The sequence below is a fragment of the Lissotriton helveticus genome, chromosome 11 (assembly GCF_964261635.1).
Source record: "Lissotriton helveticus chromosome 11, aLisHel1.1, whole genome shotgun sequence".
NCBI lineage: Eukaryota > Metazoa > Chordata > Amphibia > Caudata > Salamandridae > Lissotriton > Lissotriton helveticus.
Genome location: NC_136072.1, coordinates 308760841 through 308779518, shown reverse-complemented (window position 1 = coordinate 308779518; position 18678 = coordinate 308760841). Strand labels below are relative to the sequence as shown.

Genomic DNA, 18678 nt, shown 5'->3' with positions numbered 1-18678 from the left:
AGAGCAGCATCTCTTTATTTCAAACCCAATGCATTTCGGGCTGTAACATCAGCCCTTCGTCAGGGGTCTCTAAAAAATTAATTACAGGAAAATTCATCATCGCCAGATAATAGCGTTTTCCGCAAAACATACAGGAATCTATACATCAACACTATATTATTCACTTTTGTGTTTCCACAAATCTAAAAATAGTGCCTAATTACCATGATCCTCGTAATCCACCCTACAGGTATGAAAATAAACATATGTCAACCCATATCCCCTTTAGTTTTGTGGTATCACCCTCTTAATACACGAAGCATGCTCTAAATTAATCTTTCACCTTCTGCTAAATACCATTCTTCCTCCGTATTCTCGTAACTGGTTTACATTTAGCACCGAGCACACAAAAGTTCAAACCCTCCTTACACGTTCCTTTATCCCATGTTACCCCTCTCTTCCAACCAATACGGAAAACTCCCCATTTTTATGCAATCTATATGAACCGCATTTCTATTTGCACTCGTGCCCCTACATTCTGAATGGCTCAGCTTAACGCTTTACCTGCTCGTTCCTTATTCTGATCGCTCGGCAAACGCTTTAAGTAACCAAGAAATTCTCACGTGCCTGGCCCTACATTCAAGCCCCATTAAAAGTCTGCATGCGGGGGGGCGTGGCCAAGATGGCGGTGTGAGCGGACGCTTCCTCCCGTAGCTCCTCCGGCCCGGCCCAGCTCGCGCCCCGATTCCTGCGCTTCTCTCCCCCCGCAGCTGCTCTGCGGGCGAGGGTGCTGTGCCGGAATTCCTGGAGCACATTTTGATGCTACTCTGTCTCCTATCGCCCTGGTGGAAGTGCCCTGAAAGTCTCTTCGTAGATCGGCCCACGGAGAGGAGCTTGGAGCGAGCCACGGAGAGGTGCCTGAGGGCGGAGCGTGTTGCGGAGCTGTCCGGGCGCCTCAGCTGGGCCGAGTGCTGAGTGCGGGTGTTCCCGAGGGTTCGACCCGATGGGCTCTGCAGAGTGCGGGTCCCGCCGGCCGGAGCCTACGTGACCAGAGTCGCCGAAGAACAGTGGACCCTGGATCCTCGCTGGTGCGTTCTCCTTTCACCGCTGCAGTCGGTGTGTGCTGCAACGCAGAGCCCGAACCTGGAGGCGAGAGACGGCGGAGTCTGAGCTGCAGCTGATCTGAGCATACCCCCCGGTACGATTGTGGGACATTGGCTTTGATTTTTCCTGGCCCATTGCAATCCGGGGGTCTCCGGCGGTCTTGCCGGCCTGGGCCGCCCTCCCGGATTTCGCTCTTCCGCCATCTTGTCACTGGGGAGCTGGAGCAGGCGACCCTCCCCGCGCCCTTGTCGAACGAGTGCCTCCTTTCGCCCTGGCTCCCGCACTACCTTCCTTGAGGGTGACCCGCTGAAGGACCCTGACTTTGGCCCTGCTTTCGCTCTCGACGGCACTGTGCTCGTCTCGCCCTGGCCTGAACCGCCATCTTGTCGCCTGTGACGCATCACCCTTGTCCTCGGCGGGGCCTTCACATCTGGTGCCCCCGAGTGACTGGACGCATCTGCGGCGGCCGGCCCTGAGCCTTGCCCATTGCGGAGACCAGGATGGCTGGGAGAGGAGGCGCGAAAAGAGGGGAACGCACCCTGCCAGACATGCTCAGCAGGGCCCAGCAGCAGCGGGACAGGACGCTACCATCCCCGGGGCCCTCTCGGGCCTCGGCGGACGCCACTGGAGGCGAACCACCGGTCACGAGGTCCTTCATGGAAGACTTATTCAGCTCCCTCAGGGAGGACTTCCAGACGCTCAAGAGCGAGGTAGCCAGCGAAGTCCGTGAGGTGCGCAGAGAGGTTGAGGGCCTTGGCGAACGTGTGGACTCGGTGGAAACGGCGGCCCAGCGCCGCGATGAGGAGATAGTCCATCTCCAACAGGACGTTCTCCGCCTACGGGAGCAATGTGTCGAGCTCCAGGCCCACTCTGAAGACCTCGAGAACAGGTCCAGGCGGAACAATATCCGGGTGCGGGGCGTTTCATCCACAGATGAGGGATCGGATCTGGTGGCCTATTTGCAGGACCTGTTCCGGGAGATTTTGGGTGAAGACACGGACTTCCCGATTCGCATAGACAGGGCGCACAGAGTGGGCCGCCAGCGCCAATCATCGGCGCCCCCCCCTGATATTCTGGCGTTCCTGCCGGACTTCCCTTTGAAGGAGCGCATCATGACAGAAGCCCGCAGGAAGCAGCCTTTAACCTTCAGAGAGCGGCCCGTGGCGCTCTACCAGGACTTGTCCGCCATCACGCTGCAGAAGCGTAGGTCCTTCCGGATTGCTACGGACTTTCTGCGGGAACATGAGACGCCCTACTCTTGGGGTCACCCCTTCCGTCTCATCTTCCGATGGAATGGAGTGTTACACCAGCTGCGCTCCCTCCAAGACATCTGCGGGGTGTTGGGACTTACGGCCACGGACGAGGACGGAGCGACGCCCGCGTGGAGACGTCCCGAGAGACGGGGCCGGCGGGGATCGAGGAGACGACATTCGCCGACGACTGCGAGTCGCCCTGATTCCCCTACTATCAGAGCAGACATGGAGGAGGCCCTGAGAGCGGCGGCCGGGACCTTGCCTGAATCCGACGGTGTGGCCTTGACGGCCTAACTTCACTCCGGGGGGAGAGATTCTTAGCCTCTACGATGCTGGGTTGGGTCTGGGGGGGTGGGGGGGGATAGTTGGAGGTGAGTGGCTGAACGTCCACTAGATTGACTTCTGCAGACTTGCCCGTTCGGGCTGGACTGAGACTATGGGGTGTTTTTCTTTGTTTCTGGTTTTGGCTAGTTGCCGTGGGTTGGTTCCGGGAGGGTTTGGGAGTTGGTTTGTTGTAGCTGGGGTCCCGTCTGATATTGCCCATGCGCACGCGAGGCCGGTTCTGGCCTTCCCTGCACACCTGCCCCGCGCGCCCTCTCCGCTGTTCCCTCACTTGCTGCTTAGCGCTTCGATCCCCTGGGAGCGATGCCGTCCTTGAAGGTGGTGACCCTTAATGTTAAGGGTCTGAACAACCCTGTGAAGCGTAGGGCGATCCTTTCCCTGCTGGAGGGGACGCAGGCGGACATTTGCCTTTTGCAGGAAACCCATTTACTATCCAATGATTGTCATAGGTTGCGCTCTGCTAAGTTCCCCACCCAATTCTTCTCTTCGGCGGCGACCAAGACTGCGGGTGTGGCCATTCTTTTAGCTAGCTCCTTCAGGGGAGAGGTGTTGTATAAATATGCCGAGCAGAAGGGGAGGCTCCTAGTGTATCGCATGCGGCTTGGAGGTATCGCCTTCACGGTCGGCTCCGTTTACAGCCCGAATGACCACCAAGATCGTTTCCTGGCATCAGTGTTGGTGGATGTCACTGCCTCGCCCGATCGCCATATTGTCCTGGGGGGAGACCTCAATGTGGTCTTCGACTCGGCTTTGGATAGGTCTGCCCAACGCTTTCCGCAGACGGGGGAGCTTTCTCGAGTGGTGCGAGACCAGGTTGCTGAGATGGATCTGCATGATCTCTGGCGCACAATGCACCCCACCGATAGGGACTATTCGTACTTCTCCCATGCGCACCGTACTTATTCGCGGTTGGACTATCTCTTGGTGAGCGGCCCGCTTCGCTTGGCCGCCACAGCGGCAGACATAGGGGTCTTGTCCCTGTCCGATCATGCGCCGGTTTCCGGAGTTTTTGCTTGGCCGGCAACCCCCCCCTCTAGAGGGATGTGGCGGCTTCGGGATACGCTCCTACATAGGAAGTCGGTGGTGACGCGAGTGGGGGAGGTCATTCAGGAGTACCTGGTCCATAATAGCAATTCCGACACGTCTCTAGCGACGCAGTGGGCAGCCTTGAAGGCGGTCCTCAGGGGGGAATTTATTTCCATTTCCTCGGCGGAGAACAGAGAGCGGCAAATTAAGAGAGACGAATTGACGGCGCAAGTTAGAGAACTTGAGCAGGTTCACCGCCGCACGGGGGCTCCCCGGGTCTGGAGGCAGCTGAAGGCGGCGAGGAAACTCCTCTCTGCGCTAGATCTAGATCGGGCGGAATATGCGGCGTTGCGTCTGAAGCATGCCTTTTATACGGGCGGGGACAGATGCGGTAAGCTTCTGGCCCATCGGCTCAGGGCTGCGCGACAACGCAATGTGGTGAAGGAGATAGTGGGCATGGATGGGGTCCCGGTTTCCGGTGCCGCGGATGTGGCGGATTCTTTCCGTAGCTTTTACGAGGCGCTATATGCCGCGGAGCCCTCCCCACCGGGAGAAGCTGAGGCCTATCTGGAGTCTGTGACCCTCCCGTCTCTGGAGCCCGCCCAGGCGGACCATCTGGAGAGGAACATCCATGTGGAGGAAGTCATCTCCGCTATCGCACGATTGAAGCACGGCAAGGCCCCGGGCCCGGATGGCTACACGGCCTTGTTTTACAAGACCTTCTGCTCCACTGTGGCGCCTATACTGACTCGCCTGTTCAACTCCTTCTCTGAGCCGGGGGCCATTCCGCCGGACCTTCTTTCCGCGACGGTGTCGGTTATTCCGAAGCCTGGGAAGGATCGGACCCTGTGCGGTTCATATCGGCCTATTTCGCTTCTGAATGTGGACCTTAAGCTCTACACGGGGATCCTGGCGGCCAGACTTGGACTGCACTTGCCGGGCCTGGTGGAGGCGGACCAGGCTGGCTTTGTGCCCGGTAGGCAGACGGTCGACAACACCAAGAGGGTGACGCATGTGTTAGAAAAGGCCTCGCGCGTCCCGGGGGAACGGATGTTGCTGTCGGTCGATGCGGAGAAGGCCTTTGATAGGGTTCATTGGCCGTACCTTGAGCTGGTTCTCGGGAAACTGGGGATCGGCGAGAAGTTCCGCTCCATGGTCTTCAATTGCTATAGGAGACCGTCAGCGTCGGTGCGGGTCAACGGGCACAGCTCTAGTAGTTTTGCCATTGAGCGTGGTACGAGACAGGGATGCCCCCTCTCGCCGCTTTTGTTCGCCCTCTATATGGAGCCGTTCGCTCAGAGGATTCGCGACAATCCGGATGCTATTGGGGTTCGGATGGGTCAGTATACCCACACGGTTAGCCTATACGCGGATGATGTCCTGCTGACCCTGGATGACCCCAGGCGATCACTCCCTGCCTGCGTCCGGGAACTGAACGCCTTTGCACGTGTGGCCGGCTTTAAGATGAACATGTCTAAATCGGCTGCCCTGGATGTGTCGCTTTCCGCGGACACCAGGCGTGACCTCCAGCGTCTTTTCCCTATGCAGTGGTCCTCCTCCACGGTGCCGTACCTGGGGATCCTGCTTGCTCCTTCGCTGCCCGTGATGGTCGAAGCCAACTATTCTTCTCTTAGCAAGAAGATTAAGGAGGAACTCGGCCGATGGGGCAAGGGCCTGCTCTCGTGGCTGGGCCGTATCGCAGCGGTGAAGATGACGGTACTGCCCCAGATCTTGTATCTTTTTCGCGCCCTGCCTCTCCAGCCCCCTGTGGGTTGGATACAGCAAGCGCAAGCTGACATTTCCCGTTTCGTGTGGCAAGGCCGCAAGCCCCGGATGAAGAGGGTTCTTTCCACGCTGGCACCGGAGGCGGGGGGTCTCGGTATTCCGGACCTCCGGAAGTATTTTCAAGCGGCGCAACTCCGGTATTTGGTGGAATGGAGCAGGTGGGATTCGGACAAACACTGGCTCTTTCAAGATCAGGCGGTTGCGGGTCGCACCCTTCAAGAGATCCCATTCCTGCGGCGCGTACACCGCCCGGCTAATCTCTACGCCTCCTTTGTCACCCGGGTTCCGCTACGGGTGTGGGATGCGGTTTGTGAGCTCCGCGAGCTGACTACTTTCCCGTCACCGTTCACGCCCATAGTGGGTAACCCAGACTTTACTCCGGGCTTGGAACCGGGGGCTTTCTCTCGCTGGGTGAGTGCGGGTTGCAGGGCGCTCTTTCAGATTTACGGGCCGGAGGGGGTGCTCCCTTTCCAACAACTCCGGCGGGATTTTGGTCTGCCGGAGATGGACAGACTGCGTTATATGCAGGTCCGTCACTGGGCTCTCCAACCCCAAGTGCGCGACGTCGCAGCCCGTCAAATCACGCCTTACGAGCGGTGGCTGGTGACCCGGACCTCGGATGCCAAGCTTATCACTGATCTCTATAAATTTCTCCAACCCCCGCCGTTTTATTACCACAACCCGGGCAGAGAGCGCTGGCACAGAGAGTTGGGCAGAACCCTGAGCCACGAAGAGTGGGACGGGATCGCATATCGGGCGAGGCACTCTGCGTACCACACTGGGCTGACGGAGACTTTTACCAAGGTGTCCACCTATTGGTATTACACCCCGGAGAGGCTTTACGAGATGCACAAACTCACAGACAAGGGTTGCTGGCGAGGTTGCGGCCAGGAGGGTACTCTATCGCACATTCTCTGGGGATGCCCGATATTGTCTGCTTATTGGAAAGAGGTCTTAGATGAGGTGGACAGGCACTTTGAGGTTGAACTCCCGCGCTTCCCGGCTTATGTCCTGCTAGGCCTTCCCAACGATTTGATGTACCCGCTGAAGTCCCGCAGGGGTAGGCAGATTGCTATTGCGCTGGGCTCAGCGGTTCAAAATATCCTTGTGCATTGGCGCACCCCCACTGCCCCCTCTGTCACTGGCTGGTTACATAGACTCTGGCAGGTACTGGGTATGGAGAAGATGTCGCTCACAGTGGCGGGCAGGGGGGACCAGTTCGAGGAGCTCTGGCACCCTTTCTTGGCACTGTTGTCCACGGAATTTCACGAGATCACATGTCCGAGGTACCTACGCCTTCTTAGGCTGACGCCGCCGGCGGCTCCAGCGGTTTAGGAGGGATGGGATCGAGGGGACTGGGGCCTGGGGGTGGGTGGTTGGGGTGAATGGTTTATAAGGGGCTATTGGACGGGGATGTTGGGGTATTGTTTTTCTTCTTTTTCCTCTTCTGGGAGTGGGGGACTCGGGGGGACTGTGTTGTTTACGATGTGTTGCGGGACGCTGCTCAGCTTAGCTTTGCTTGGGAGGTTGGGGACTATTGGAGGGTTATTCGCACGGCCTTCTTGCCTTACAGCATTTGCCCTTTTTCCCCCTCCGGGACTGCCGACCTCCCCATTTCTCTCTAGAATTACTGCAACTTACTTCTTTTTGTACTGTATGTAACCTTGACCTCCTACTTCCCTTCCCGTGTTTTTTATGCTTTAATAAAATGCTTTAAACCTAAAAGTCTGCATGCCCCGCCCCCCTGTAAACAAACCAACGAATCACCTGAAACTACTTATACTTCCCTGTGGACTACGCGACCCATTATGCACTTATTTATGGTAAAAAACAACGATCATCTGTATAATTATAATTTACATTCTTTTCGGTGAAATGTCCTGTGTGCAGCGTTGTTCTTTTTATTTGCTCTCATACTATGAACATAATTACTATGAACATATTTACTGCCGTGAACTTTAGATTTTCCCGAATGTGGAATATTCGATTTATCTCACTCTTTTTTCAAAAATGTCTGTTTGTCCCGGGTGCAAAACCAGCGTTTTGGGCAATTATCTTTAAATCATGAAAGGGGTGGTATGCACACCATATTTCTTCAAAATGTTTGCACGCAATATGCTAAGAAGGTTGACTATAAGAGACTAGGTTAGGGGGACCTCAAAATCATCACCTCTCTCATTGCCTAATACTTCTCATTTTCAAAATTCACTTTTGTGAATTGGTTATATGCTTTTTAGCATATAAAGATGCTTTATCAAAGCATTTGTGAGTGCAGTTTAGTAGCTGACTCCGCTACGTGGCAGAACAGAGTTTTTGCCTGAATTCCGTATTTTTTATGGAATGTGTAGTTAACAAATCTCCACAACCTCCGCTGAGCGGAGTTCATTGCCCAGGGTTATTTTTCAGGGTATAACCCTTTTTTCCTTCTATATTCCCATTAACTTTATGTGAGAAAGTGGCTCTATATATACTGGACCAAAGTAAGGTACAGTGTGTATAGAGTCCACAAACCCCAGAGGTATAACATAGGTTAAAGTCAGGGCTGACCTTACTCTTAAAAGTGGTAGCTTGGTCGAGCAGTAAGGCAGTACCAGAGGACAGTGTAAAGCATTTGTTGTACACACTCAGTCAGCAAAGATTTTCACACACTCAAGGACTGAACTCCAGGACAATGGTTGTTATATCAACAGATATAGTTTTATTTTTAGAACCAACAGGTGTAAAAATATACTTTTCTCAATATGAGTGATCTCAGATGAGTACTTTGCAGAAAGGCAATACACTGTGTAATCACAATAGGTACAGGGTTGCAGTAGGCAACACAATTCTAAACACAATTTTGCATTGAGCTCAATGGGGTTTTCTACATAAATGCAGGTAATTTCTTAATAGATTTCTTTTGTAATCCCAGGACTGGATTCTAGATTCAGTCTTGGGGTCTAAGCTGGAAACAGTTTAGTAAAAACTTTTTAGTTATTGCAGTGATTTTTAAGGAATAAAAAGCTACTTCAAAAGTTCACACGTAGAAACTTTTGAAGGGAAATCTGGCAATGTTATCCAAGCGGAGAAAATTCAGGTTGCAGGTAAAGTATGATCTCGTTACTTTTGTAATCCAGTACTGGGCTCCTAGGTCCAGTACTGGGGTCTCAACTTAAAACAGGTAAGTAATTACGTTTCAGTATTACGTATGATTTTTAAAGACTATTTCAAGTTTTCAAAAGTAGACAGAAGAAATTTCATAGAAAAGCAGACAATGGATTCCTGTGGAGAAAATACAGGTTACTAGTAAACTCGGTTAGGATTACTTTTGCGGTTCAGTTATCGGCTACGAGGTACAGTACTAGCTTCTCTCCTGATCCCAAGTGAGTACTTCGGAATTCGGTTGATTTTATATGAATATTTTACGTTTTCAAAACTTAAAACAAAAGATTTTTCGAGTCAAACCAGTCAATGTTATCCAATGGCAGGTAAGTGAGTTACCGGTTTCCAGGTGAGTACCCGACTGGTAAGTTAAGGTTCTGGGCATAGACTCAGGGGTCCCCCAGCGTCAGGTAGGTACAGTTGGTTCACCCTCAGCGGTGCAGGGGCGGCCGGGTGCAGAGGTAGTTAGGCCCAATGTTATCAAATGGGGGGCAGGGGGCCTCCGGTTGGTGGCTGCTGGCTAGCAGGCCACGCGGCTGTGGGAGCTGGGCTCCTGGTCACTTGCTCAGGGCAACTGGGGAAGTAGGACAGGGTACCGGTTGCACTGCCAGGGGCATTCGGGCGGCTGGTTGCAGGGTGCTTTTGAGCCATCGGGCGCTCAATGTTATTCAATGAGGAACTTGAAAAGGGAACAAAGGCTGCAGGCTCGGGGACGGAGGATCTTCTGGAGCGATCAACACTTCGAGGGGTAAGTTGGGATCTTGGAGGATAGGTAGGCACCCAGGAGTTGGGCACAGGGGGCCGTGGGGCGCCGGGTGTAGGGGTGCCTTTTGAGGTCGGGAAATCTTACCCCCTGCTGGTCACGGTCGGAGAGGTCCTTTGTCCTGAGGCTGCAGGGGTCGTCGAGGAGGGTCTTTGGGCACTGGACTTCGGGTCCCAGTCGCCGGGGGGAAATCCTCGTGGTCTTGGATCACTCGGGCACGGCCAGGCTCAGAGGGTGCAGAGTGGGTTGGTCCGGAGCTTCCTGGCTGGCACCAGGGGGGTTGTTGCAGCAGAGCCTCTGCTGATGGGAGTCCCAAGCTTTGAGAGGGTCAAGGCAGGCAGGTCCTCTGGGTGTCCCAAGGTTGCTGTCCGCAGGAGTCACCGGGATTAGGCAAGAGCAGGTTCCAGGATCAACAGGCCAGTAGGGCTGGGGCAAAGTCAGTTGTTGTCGTCCTGTTAGCAGCTGCATGGCAGGTCTTCTTCTTCTTGATCTTCTTTCTTCTTTTCTTATCGGGATCTGAGGAAGGAAGGTTCAGGGAGCCCCTAAATACTGAATTTAGGGACGTTACAGGTAGGGCAAGGGCAGGGACCAATAGGTCCCTGTCCAGGGGTGGGTACAACCCCTAGCCTTCTCCTCTCCTGTGGGAGGGGGCAGGAGCCTAGCTGTGATTGGGCAGGGCTTCCCATCTTCAAGATGGCCGGAGCCCGGGGTCGTGCTTCACCTAGTCTCCCCCACCCGAGGGGTGGGGTTGGCACAGGCTGGCATCAGCGTGGATTTAATGTGCTGAGAAGTTTGATACTAAACTTGTCAGTCTTCAGTTTCGCCATTACGGTGTTGCGGAGTTCGTAATGTCGACCTCCCAGCACCATATACTCTTAACAGCATCACTACACTTACAGTGCCCAAGAATGGTCCTGGGTACTGTAGGGGCACAGAGTTCATGCATCTGTACCCACGCCACTGGCATAGAGAACCCAGCTAGAAGGGTGACTGATGTATGCCAGGGCAGTGGGTTTGTGGGCATGGCACACAGGGATGTGTGCCATTTCGACTCTTGGTTTAGTTCTGTACTTAGGTACTCAGCCTGCAAAGGCAGTGTGTGGGTGCCAGGGTACAGGGCCCCTAAGGGTGGCACAATAAGTGCTGCAGTCCTTGAGACTCTTCTCTGGTCACCATGCCCTGGGTACCTAGGGTACCATTTACTAGGGGCTGACAGATGGCCAGAGATGCCAATTGGGTTTTAGTTTCAACACGGTTTTAGGGAAGGAACACAGGCCCTGGGTACCTGGTTGGCAGGTGCCCAGGGCACACTCAGTCAAAGCACATCAGCAGTCAGAAAAAAGTGGGGGCGTACCAATGCAAGAAAGATGGCACTTTCTCACACATTGGCAATAGAGCTTGTTTGAAAGGCTGCGCATATATTTCATGGCCTTTCTGAAGTTAGGTTAAGTAAATGTGGAAGCACTGCTCCGGGAACCCACACATGAGGGCATGACTATTCAGTGCTCATGGGTATCAATGGAGATCCCCTGAGAGAAAATCTGACATTAAATCATTAAAGTATTGAGGGCTGTCTGTATCACAACCGGGTACTGCACCCTCCACCACCCCCACAGATAAATGTATTTTAAGTTTCCACTCTTCACCCATCTACAATTGATCTGACTTGCCAGGGCAGTTCCCCTCACATTAATATGGCTGGCCTGAGCAAGTCTTAAGAGATAAAGAAGCGAGGAGCATGGGCACTTTTCTCAGTCACGTCTCCTTATCTCATGATAAGGAAATCCATTTTTAGCTTGCTGAAGCTACACAGAGTCCAAGACTCTGATCAAAGAAGGTAAGCAAATAGAAGGGGTTAGAGAAAGAGGGGGGGGAGAGTTCTACAGACAAGAATCACCCTATGTAGAGAGTAGGGTTAAAGCCGAGAAGAGGGCTTAAGTTGGTAATCCAGTTCATATAGGGGAACGGCAGACTCAATGGTAAGGGCCTAGGCCCTAGGGCATGCCTTTGGTGAGTAGGAACAGTATCTGCAAAGGGAGGAGATACAGAGGTGGTAAATATTTGAGTCCCTTTTGCAGGTGTAATTCAACTGGAGAAACACAATTAAGAACTCCCCCTCTAGGTTAAAGTACTTGTGTTGTAACATCTACTGTCAAAAACATCAACCAAAAACTTTATTCAGTGAATAAAATCATTCATTTTATGACACACTTCTGTCACATGCCACATTATTCACCTGCTAACAGTTATTTTTATTTATTTTATTTTAATTTCTTATATCGCGCTGGACTCAATCCCATAAGGGACCTATTCTTCAAAACAGATTGTAATACATTTCTAGGACACTGTACATTTTTTTAAAGCTAGATATTGCATTAATAAAGGTACCTTGTTTGGTGTGCTCGACACCTCACTGGCGTTCACAAGAGGCTTTTGTGGCGACATAGAAATAACATGGCTGCCTTTCACAGTGACATATTGCTGGAGTGCTGGCTGTGAGGATGTACTAGTAACCAAGGACTGATAATGAGGCTCGCCGGACTCCTGTTTGATAAGCACCTTCATCATAAAAAGATAAACACATTTGAGCTCATTATGATCAAGGATTTTGTCCATCTATTCAGAAAATAAAGGTAGCAAAGATAAAAGAATAAGGAGAAACGTAGTGAAGAAAATGATAATAGAAGAGGAAAAACGCAAATACAAGAAAATCACCAAAATAATTAAGCAGGGGAAATTATAAACATAGGTGTTCAATTATAAATGTGGGTGCAATGGAAGAGGACATCTTGTACTGCAATCTCCTTTGTGACTATTACCACAGCACCTTTTCACCCAACTAAGCAAGCAAGTAGCTTGAGAAGGGAGAATTTGTGATACTTCTCACCGCTAAGGAAGACAAGTGCCTTACAAGCTCTTCTCTCTATATGTAATTCAGATAGTTTTTCCAATGGAAAAACTCAGCATCATTACTGGGATATCATCACTAAATGACATGCCCATGGAAACCATCTGGAGGAAAAATACCTGTCATCATAAGTGGAACTTTAAATGCAAGATCAGTGTGGTGGAGAGGTTTCCTTCTCCAAAGCAGCCACTGATTGGTTCTTCAGCATTAGTTTAGGCCAATGCCTTGGGGCGCTGAATTGAGAATACAAGTATGGAAGCTATAACACAAGAAATATGGATGATGCCTTTGTCCGGTTTGAAAGACTGAGCTCCTCAATATAAACAGGATACTATGAAATCTAGGAAAGTGGTGGCATCAAATGTTTCTTGGATTAACTTCCACCAAGTTTAAGCTGCCTGCATCAAGCTTTCCTAAGCATCACACCAAATGTCAAAATTCTAGCATTTTTATTGCCTGAATGAAACGTCAAAGTAGTCAGCAATTCTCCAAGAGTAGATTGTTCTGAAGAAGAGGGGTTGCTAAAGCTCTTAGCTGAGGCGAGGTGGAAGGATGAAACAGCTTGCATAAAACTAGAACAAGTGACATGTTGAGAATAATCTTAAAACTGCCTTCACCCTAGCTTCAGTCAGGGCAAACAAGGCACAAGTCACTAGATGAGACATCAAGACAAAAGGCCTGATTTACTTTTTTTTTTAAAATTTGTTTATTTGCATAGTAAGTAGAGCAACAGCGTGGTACAGTTGGTATACAAGCAATCGCATATTAATACGCTCTGTGCGGTACAATAGTATCAAGTGTAATATACATTTTTTATTTTGTTGCATTGCAGTTAACCAAACATAACCCCCAAGAAACCCTTTACCCGCCACCCCTTGTAAACCCACTCTAGGCACTCATACTTCGTAATTGCATATATCCATTGGCATTTGGCTACGCCCAAAAATAGCTCTTTCCTAATATATTATTCTATACAATCAGCCAGAGACATAAACTAAAAATGTGTGGGTTTCCCCAGTGCTGTGTTTCGAGGTGCACCAAGCACGTCCGCGGCAAGTTGTGGTGTATTGAGGGCAGCTCACAATTCAAGCTGCGGATAACGAGACATTAGATTCATCGTCGCCTTCCGCCTCAAAAGCCCCTAATATGGCAAACCAGCCTAGTGATATCAGCGTCCTCCTAAGGCCCCTGCGTTCCTCGCGCTGTAGCGCCTCCCCCTCTGCCCTGCTCCATCGTATCACCTCTGTCCTCCACATGTCAGGGTCGGGTGGTTTGGGCGATTTCCACCGCATGGTTATCGCGCGTTTCGCAAGTAGCATGGCCATATCAGTGAAGCCTGTCGACACACTTCTTTTATGCGCCACTGGTCTTAGTCCTAGTATTGTATGTTCTAAGGTGTGTGCTAGTAGGGGAGTACCCGCTTTAGTAAGCGATTCGTGTATAGTGGTCCAATAATAGCCCTGTTTCGGGCAGTCCCATAGCATGTGTATCAGTGAAGCACCATCTGCACTGCAGCGGGGACAGGTGTCAGCAGCGTCAGGGAACATAGCGTGTATACGGCGTGGCGTGAGGTACGCCCGGTGCAAGACCATCAATTGAATAAACTTGAACTTCGGGTTTCTAGCCACTTTTTTGGGAAATTGAAGGATACGCTCCCATTCTTTATCCTCGAGTGGCCTTCCTATGTCGCCCTCCCATTTGGCCTTGAGAGGCAATAATGAGATCGCCCTCCCCGTTCTGATTCCAGCAGTAAGCCATCTGGTCAGGTGGCTTCCCGTTCCCATGAGGTACTGCATCGTTAGTAATGGGTTTGTGGGTGGCTCTTCGCCCTCACGCGCCTACATCTCTGTCACGTAGTGACGTAAACCAGCATGTAGGAGGAACGAACCTCCCGGGACGTTATGGGTGGCCCTGAAGTCCTCAAAGGACAACATGCGTCCATCTACGAAGAGGTCTCCAATGTTCGTTACCCCTGCGTCGTGCCATGGTGTGAGCTTGCGGGCCGTGAGCGTTCCTGATTCCAGTGGGATACCTAACAGCCGAATCGTAGGGGCGTATGAAGTCGTGGGAGTCGTGTACTTTACTGCTTTCCGCCAATATTGCACTGCAAGTCGGAGAAGAGGGGGAGTGTCCCCAGGTAACTCCAATCGGGGCAAAAGCAAGATATGAATTTTCCCCTTGGAGCGATCCTCCTCTGTCATGTCGATCTCATGTAGGTTCCGGCCTGCCAGCCAGTATGCCAGCCATTGCAGCTGACAGGCAAAATTATAGGCCCTGAAGTCCGGTGCTCCCATTCCCCCAGCCCCAGAGGTAAGCTGTAATTTAGCAAGTCCTATGCGTCTCCGCCCCGATCCCCATATGAACTCCGTTAGGAGTGTATCTAGCGTCCTGAAAGTTGAGGCTGGAATCAGGAATGGCAAGTTAGTGAAATAGTAAATGAGTCGGGGAAGCACCAACATCTTGGAGACTGCCACTCTACCTGCCACCGACAAAGGCAGCGATAACCAGAATTGTATCTGCGATTTGAGCGCCCTCATTGCTCTGCCCAAGTTGCCGTCTATCATTTCCTCTACACCTCCGTAGATTTGGATCCCAAGGTAGCGGAAAGTTGTGTCCGCCATTTGGAAAGTGTACGGTGGAAAAAGCAGTGGTGCCGATGGACCAGTGGCATTAAAGCAGTAACCATACGACTTGGGTTCGCTGATCGTGAGGCCCGATAACAAGCGGTATTCCTCAAATAGTGCGGGTATAGGGTGTAGGTCACCCCTCAGATCACGGAGGTACAGGATGATATCATCAGCATAGGCGGACACCACGTGTGTCGTCCCGCCTCTCTGAATGCCGCGGTGAGAAGCCTCCTTCCGGAGTTTACAAAGTAGCGGTTCGAGCGCCAGGATAAATAAGAGCGGGGAGAGTGGGCACCCCTGTCTGGTACCCTTTGCAATGGCCAAGGGCTCAGAGATGCATCTGGACGTTCGCACCCGCGCCGTGGGGTGGGTGTATAGCAGCCTGACCCATGCAACATATTCCGGAGGTAGCCCGAATTTTGCAAATGTTGCAAACATGAAATCCCATCTGAGGGAGTCGAAGGCCTGTTTTAGGTCTAGTGATATACAGTCCTCAGTGCTTACATCCGCCTGGTCTCGTAGCATCAGTTGGGCTAGTCTACGGAGGTTCATAGCTGTGCTCCTACCAGGTACAAACCCGCACTGGTTGGGGTGGATCACTTGGGGGATGTGCTGCGCCAGTCTAGTTGCCAGTACTTTGCTCAGTATCTTATAGTCAGTATTAAGGAGAGACAAGGGTCTGTAGTTAGCTAGGTGCATCCCGTCTCTGCCTGGTTTTAATAGGGAAGTTATCAAAGCCTGGAGGGATGATTGTGGCAGGGAATTGGCCCGTAGTGCCTCATGGTAGATGATTTGTAGTCGTGGGGCGAGTAGGTCGGTAAATGTATCGTAAAATTCTACAGGTAAGCCGTCCGTCCCAGGAGTTTTATTCCTCGGGAGGGCGTGTATTGCCTGTTTAATCTCTGCTGTGGTGATATTACGCTTCAGGTCGTCTCGTTGTCTACCAGTGAGCTGGGGCAGATCTAAGCCCTCCATGAAGTTCTCCAGTGCCGTATGTGAGAGGGGCTGGTGTGGGCCATATAATGTGGTGTAGTAGTTCTTGAATGCAGTGTTGACTCCTAATTGAGTCGAGGCCATTGAACCTTCTTGGTCTATCATTTCCAAGATTGGGAGGTGTGTCGGGGAGTCCCGTATAATGCGGGCTAACAGTGGGCCTGACCGATCAGCCTGAGTGTGCTGTCTGTTAGTGTATTCGCGATAGTCCAGTAATCTTAAGTCTTCAAGTAGCTCAGCGTGCCGTATGTGTGCTTCTTGTAGTGGCGTAAAGTGCAGGTTTGTGCCCACTGCTTCGTTCTCTAGCATTGCCAGTCTACCCTCTACTTCCTTAATGCTATCAAGCACCACCCTCTTCATGCCCACCCGGGTGGCCATCGCCTCCCCTCTTATGAAGACTTTGAACGTGTCCCACTCCAATCGTCTGGAGCTAGCAGTGTCAGTATTCGTAGCAAAGTAAGCCTCAATGGTGTCCGCCATGGACGATTTGAAGACATTGTCTTCCAAAAGTTCCGTGGGCAACCTCCAGGTCGGTATCGGTGTCAGGAGCCTACCCCATTGCATCGTCAGTTCGACAGGGTTGTGGTCTGAGAGCGTCTTTCCCATATGTTGTGCTGTGAGAACCGCCCCCAGTAGAGAGCGGGAGCAGAACACGCGGTCGATTCTGGTATGCAGTTGGTGTGGTGGGGAGAAAAAGGTATATTCCTTATCAAGTAGGTGTTTGCTGCGCCATGTATCTGCTAGGTCCCACCCTTCTGCCCACCGTGTTAGTGCAATCGCCTGTTTCCTGCTTTCGGTGGCGTGTAAGGGTGGGTGTGACCTGTCCAACGTGACATCCAACACAGCATTAAAATCCCCCCCAACAACCCATTGATATCCTGCCCAATCCGCTAAAACACCATTAAGTCTAGCTAAAAAATCCGATTGACCCGAATTTGGTGCATACACACATCCGAGTACAACAGTGGTGCCATCCAGTATGCCCCTCACAAATACATATCTTCCCTCCTTGTCAATTCTCTGCTCAACTGGTTTGAAGGGTACAGAATTACGAAGCCAAATAGCTGCCCCCCTTGAGAATGCAGAGTAGGATGTAGCAAAGAGTTGACCCCTCCACTTCAACAGTTTCGAGTTCTCAGCACTGTTCAAATGTGTCTCCTGGAGGCAAGCTATCATGACCCCCCTACGGTTAAGTTGAGCCAGTATCCTGTGTCTTTTGTGGATCGAACCCATGCCTCGCACGTTCCAGGTGCACAAGTTGTAAACATTAATTGGCCCCATAACTGATCGCATAATGTGGAAATGTTGAGCCCGTGGGTGAGCATGCCAAGTATACCCTGTGGTGATAGTGGAGTGCCATTTTAACAGTTAATCCCTGAACATTGAGGTCCCCAGATAAACGGACCCGGGGTCCAAACCATGATACCCAACATGGGTAATAGTCAAACACAATCATGTTCATATGATGGGGGGTGTAGTCTATTCGGTCCTGATTTGTGCTGACCTGCTGTGACATAGCAAGCCCGTAGCACGTACATCCCCCAGGCCACCCACCCGTGTGTGGCTATTTATGCTGTTCATACATTACCACCCAGTCATTGTTCAAGTCGCTGGTGTAAAAATTCTTCAGCCATTTGTGCCGTGATCTTGGGGAAGAGCTGTAAGCTGTCCGCCGACCCCGATACTTCCGTATGCGTGTCTGAAATGCTGGCCACGTCTCTCGCCGTGTCTGCATCGTGAGCGGCTAGTGCTTCCTCTGTCAACTGCGCCACCTTTGTCCGTTCCTCCGAGCGGTTCGTTGCGTCTTGTCCTTTCGGTGAGGTCCGTGTTGAGGGGCCTTGGCCAGTATCTGAGGTAGAGCGTCGTCGGTCTGGCTGGTTCCGATGGCCGTCGCTCCCACCGTCGGCAAATGGGTCCTGCGAGGTTGGTGGCGTGAGCGTTACTTCCATCCATTCCTCCGCTTCCTCCGGTGAGTCAAAAAAGTGTGATCTGTTGCCATGTAGGATCTTGAGGCGGGCTGGGAACAGGAGGGCATATTTCAATTCTCGTTCACGCAACTTGCGTTTTATCCCCAGGAAGGTGGACCTGGCTCGCTGCACCGCTGGAGTGAAGTCTGGGTATACGGATATAGTCTTGCCTTCGTATCGGAGTGGTGCTTTCTCCCGCGCTGGGCGTAGCACTGTGTCACGATCTTTATAGTGAAGTAGGCGTGCGATCAGAGGGCGCGGTGGTGCTCCTGGTTGCGGCGGTTTTGAGGGAATCCTATGCGCTCGTTCCACGCTGTATAGGGTAGTCAGATCCTCCGGGCCTACCATCTGTTTGAGCCAGTCTTCCACGAACTGAGTAGGATTCCTCCCTTCACTGCGCATCGGAATGCCCAAAATGCAGAGGTTGTTGCGGCGGGCTCGTCCTTCCGCATCGTCCACCTTGTCCCACAGCTGTCTGAGTTGTTTTTCCATGCCTTCCAGCTTCGTGGAATGTTCTGTCTGTTGGGGTATTAGATCATTGAGTGCGATTTTCTGCTCCGACACCCTCTCCGCCAGTTTGTTGTGATCTGCCCGGAGCAATGAGAGGCCCGTCGCCATGTTGTCCATACGTGATTCGAGCGCTTCTCTTGTCGCCCGTATTTCATTCAGGATAAGGTCCAGTTTGGAATCCTGTGTCCCTTTCGCTGTCGGTGGGATAACATCCATATTGGAAGAGGCCAGTGGGTCTTCCGAGCCGGTGGACTGCATATCCGTCGATGCGCCCTGGTCC

General features: G+C 51.9%; 1 protein-coding gene across 2 annotated transcripts in view; it reads right to left on the bottom strand.

Moving 5' to 3' along the window:
• Positions 1-18678, bottom strand: part of YEATS2 (YEATS domain containing 2) — a 1326518-nt gene that overhangs the window by 902836 nt on the left and 405004 nt on the right. For both annotated transcript variants that reach the window (XM_078665556.1, XM_078665557.1), the window contains exon 14: positions 11782-11952. In XM_078665556.1, the coding sequence (XP_078521682.1) occupies positions 11782-11952 (171 nt within the window). The remainder of the gene's footprint in view (positions 1-11781; positions 11953-18678) is intronic.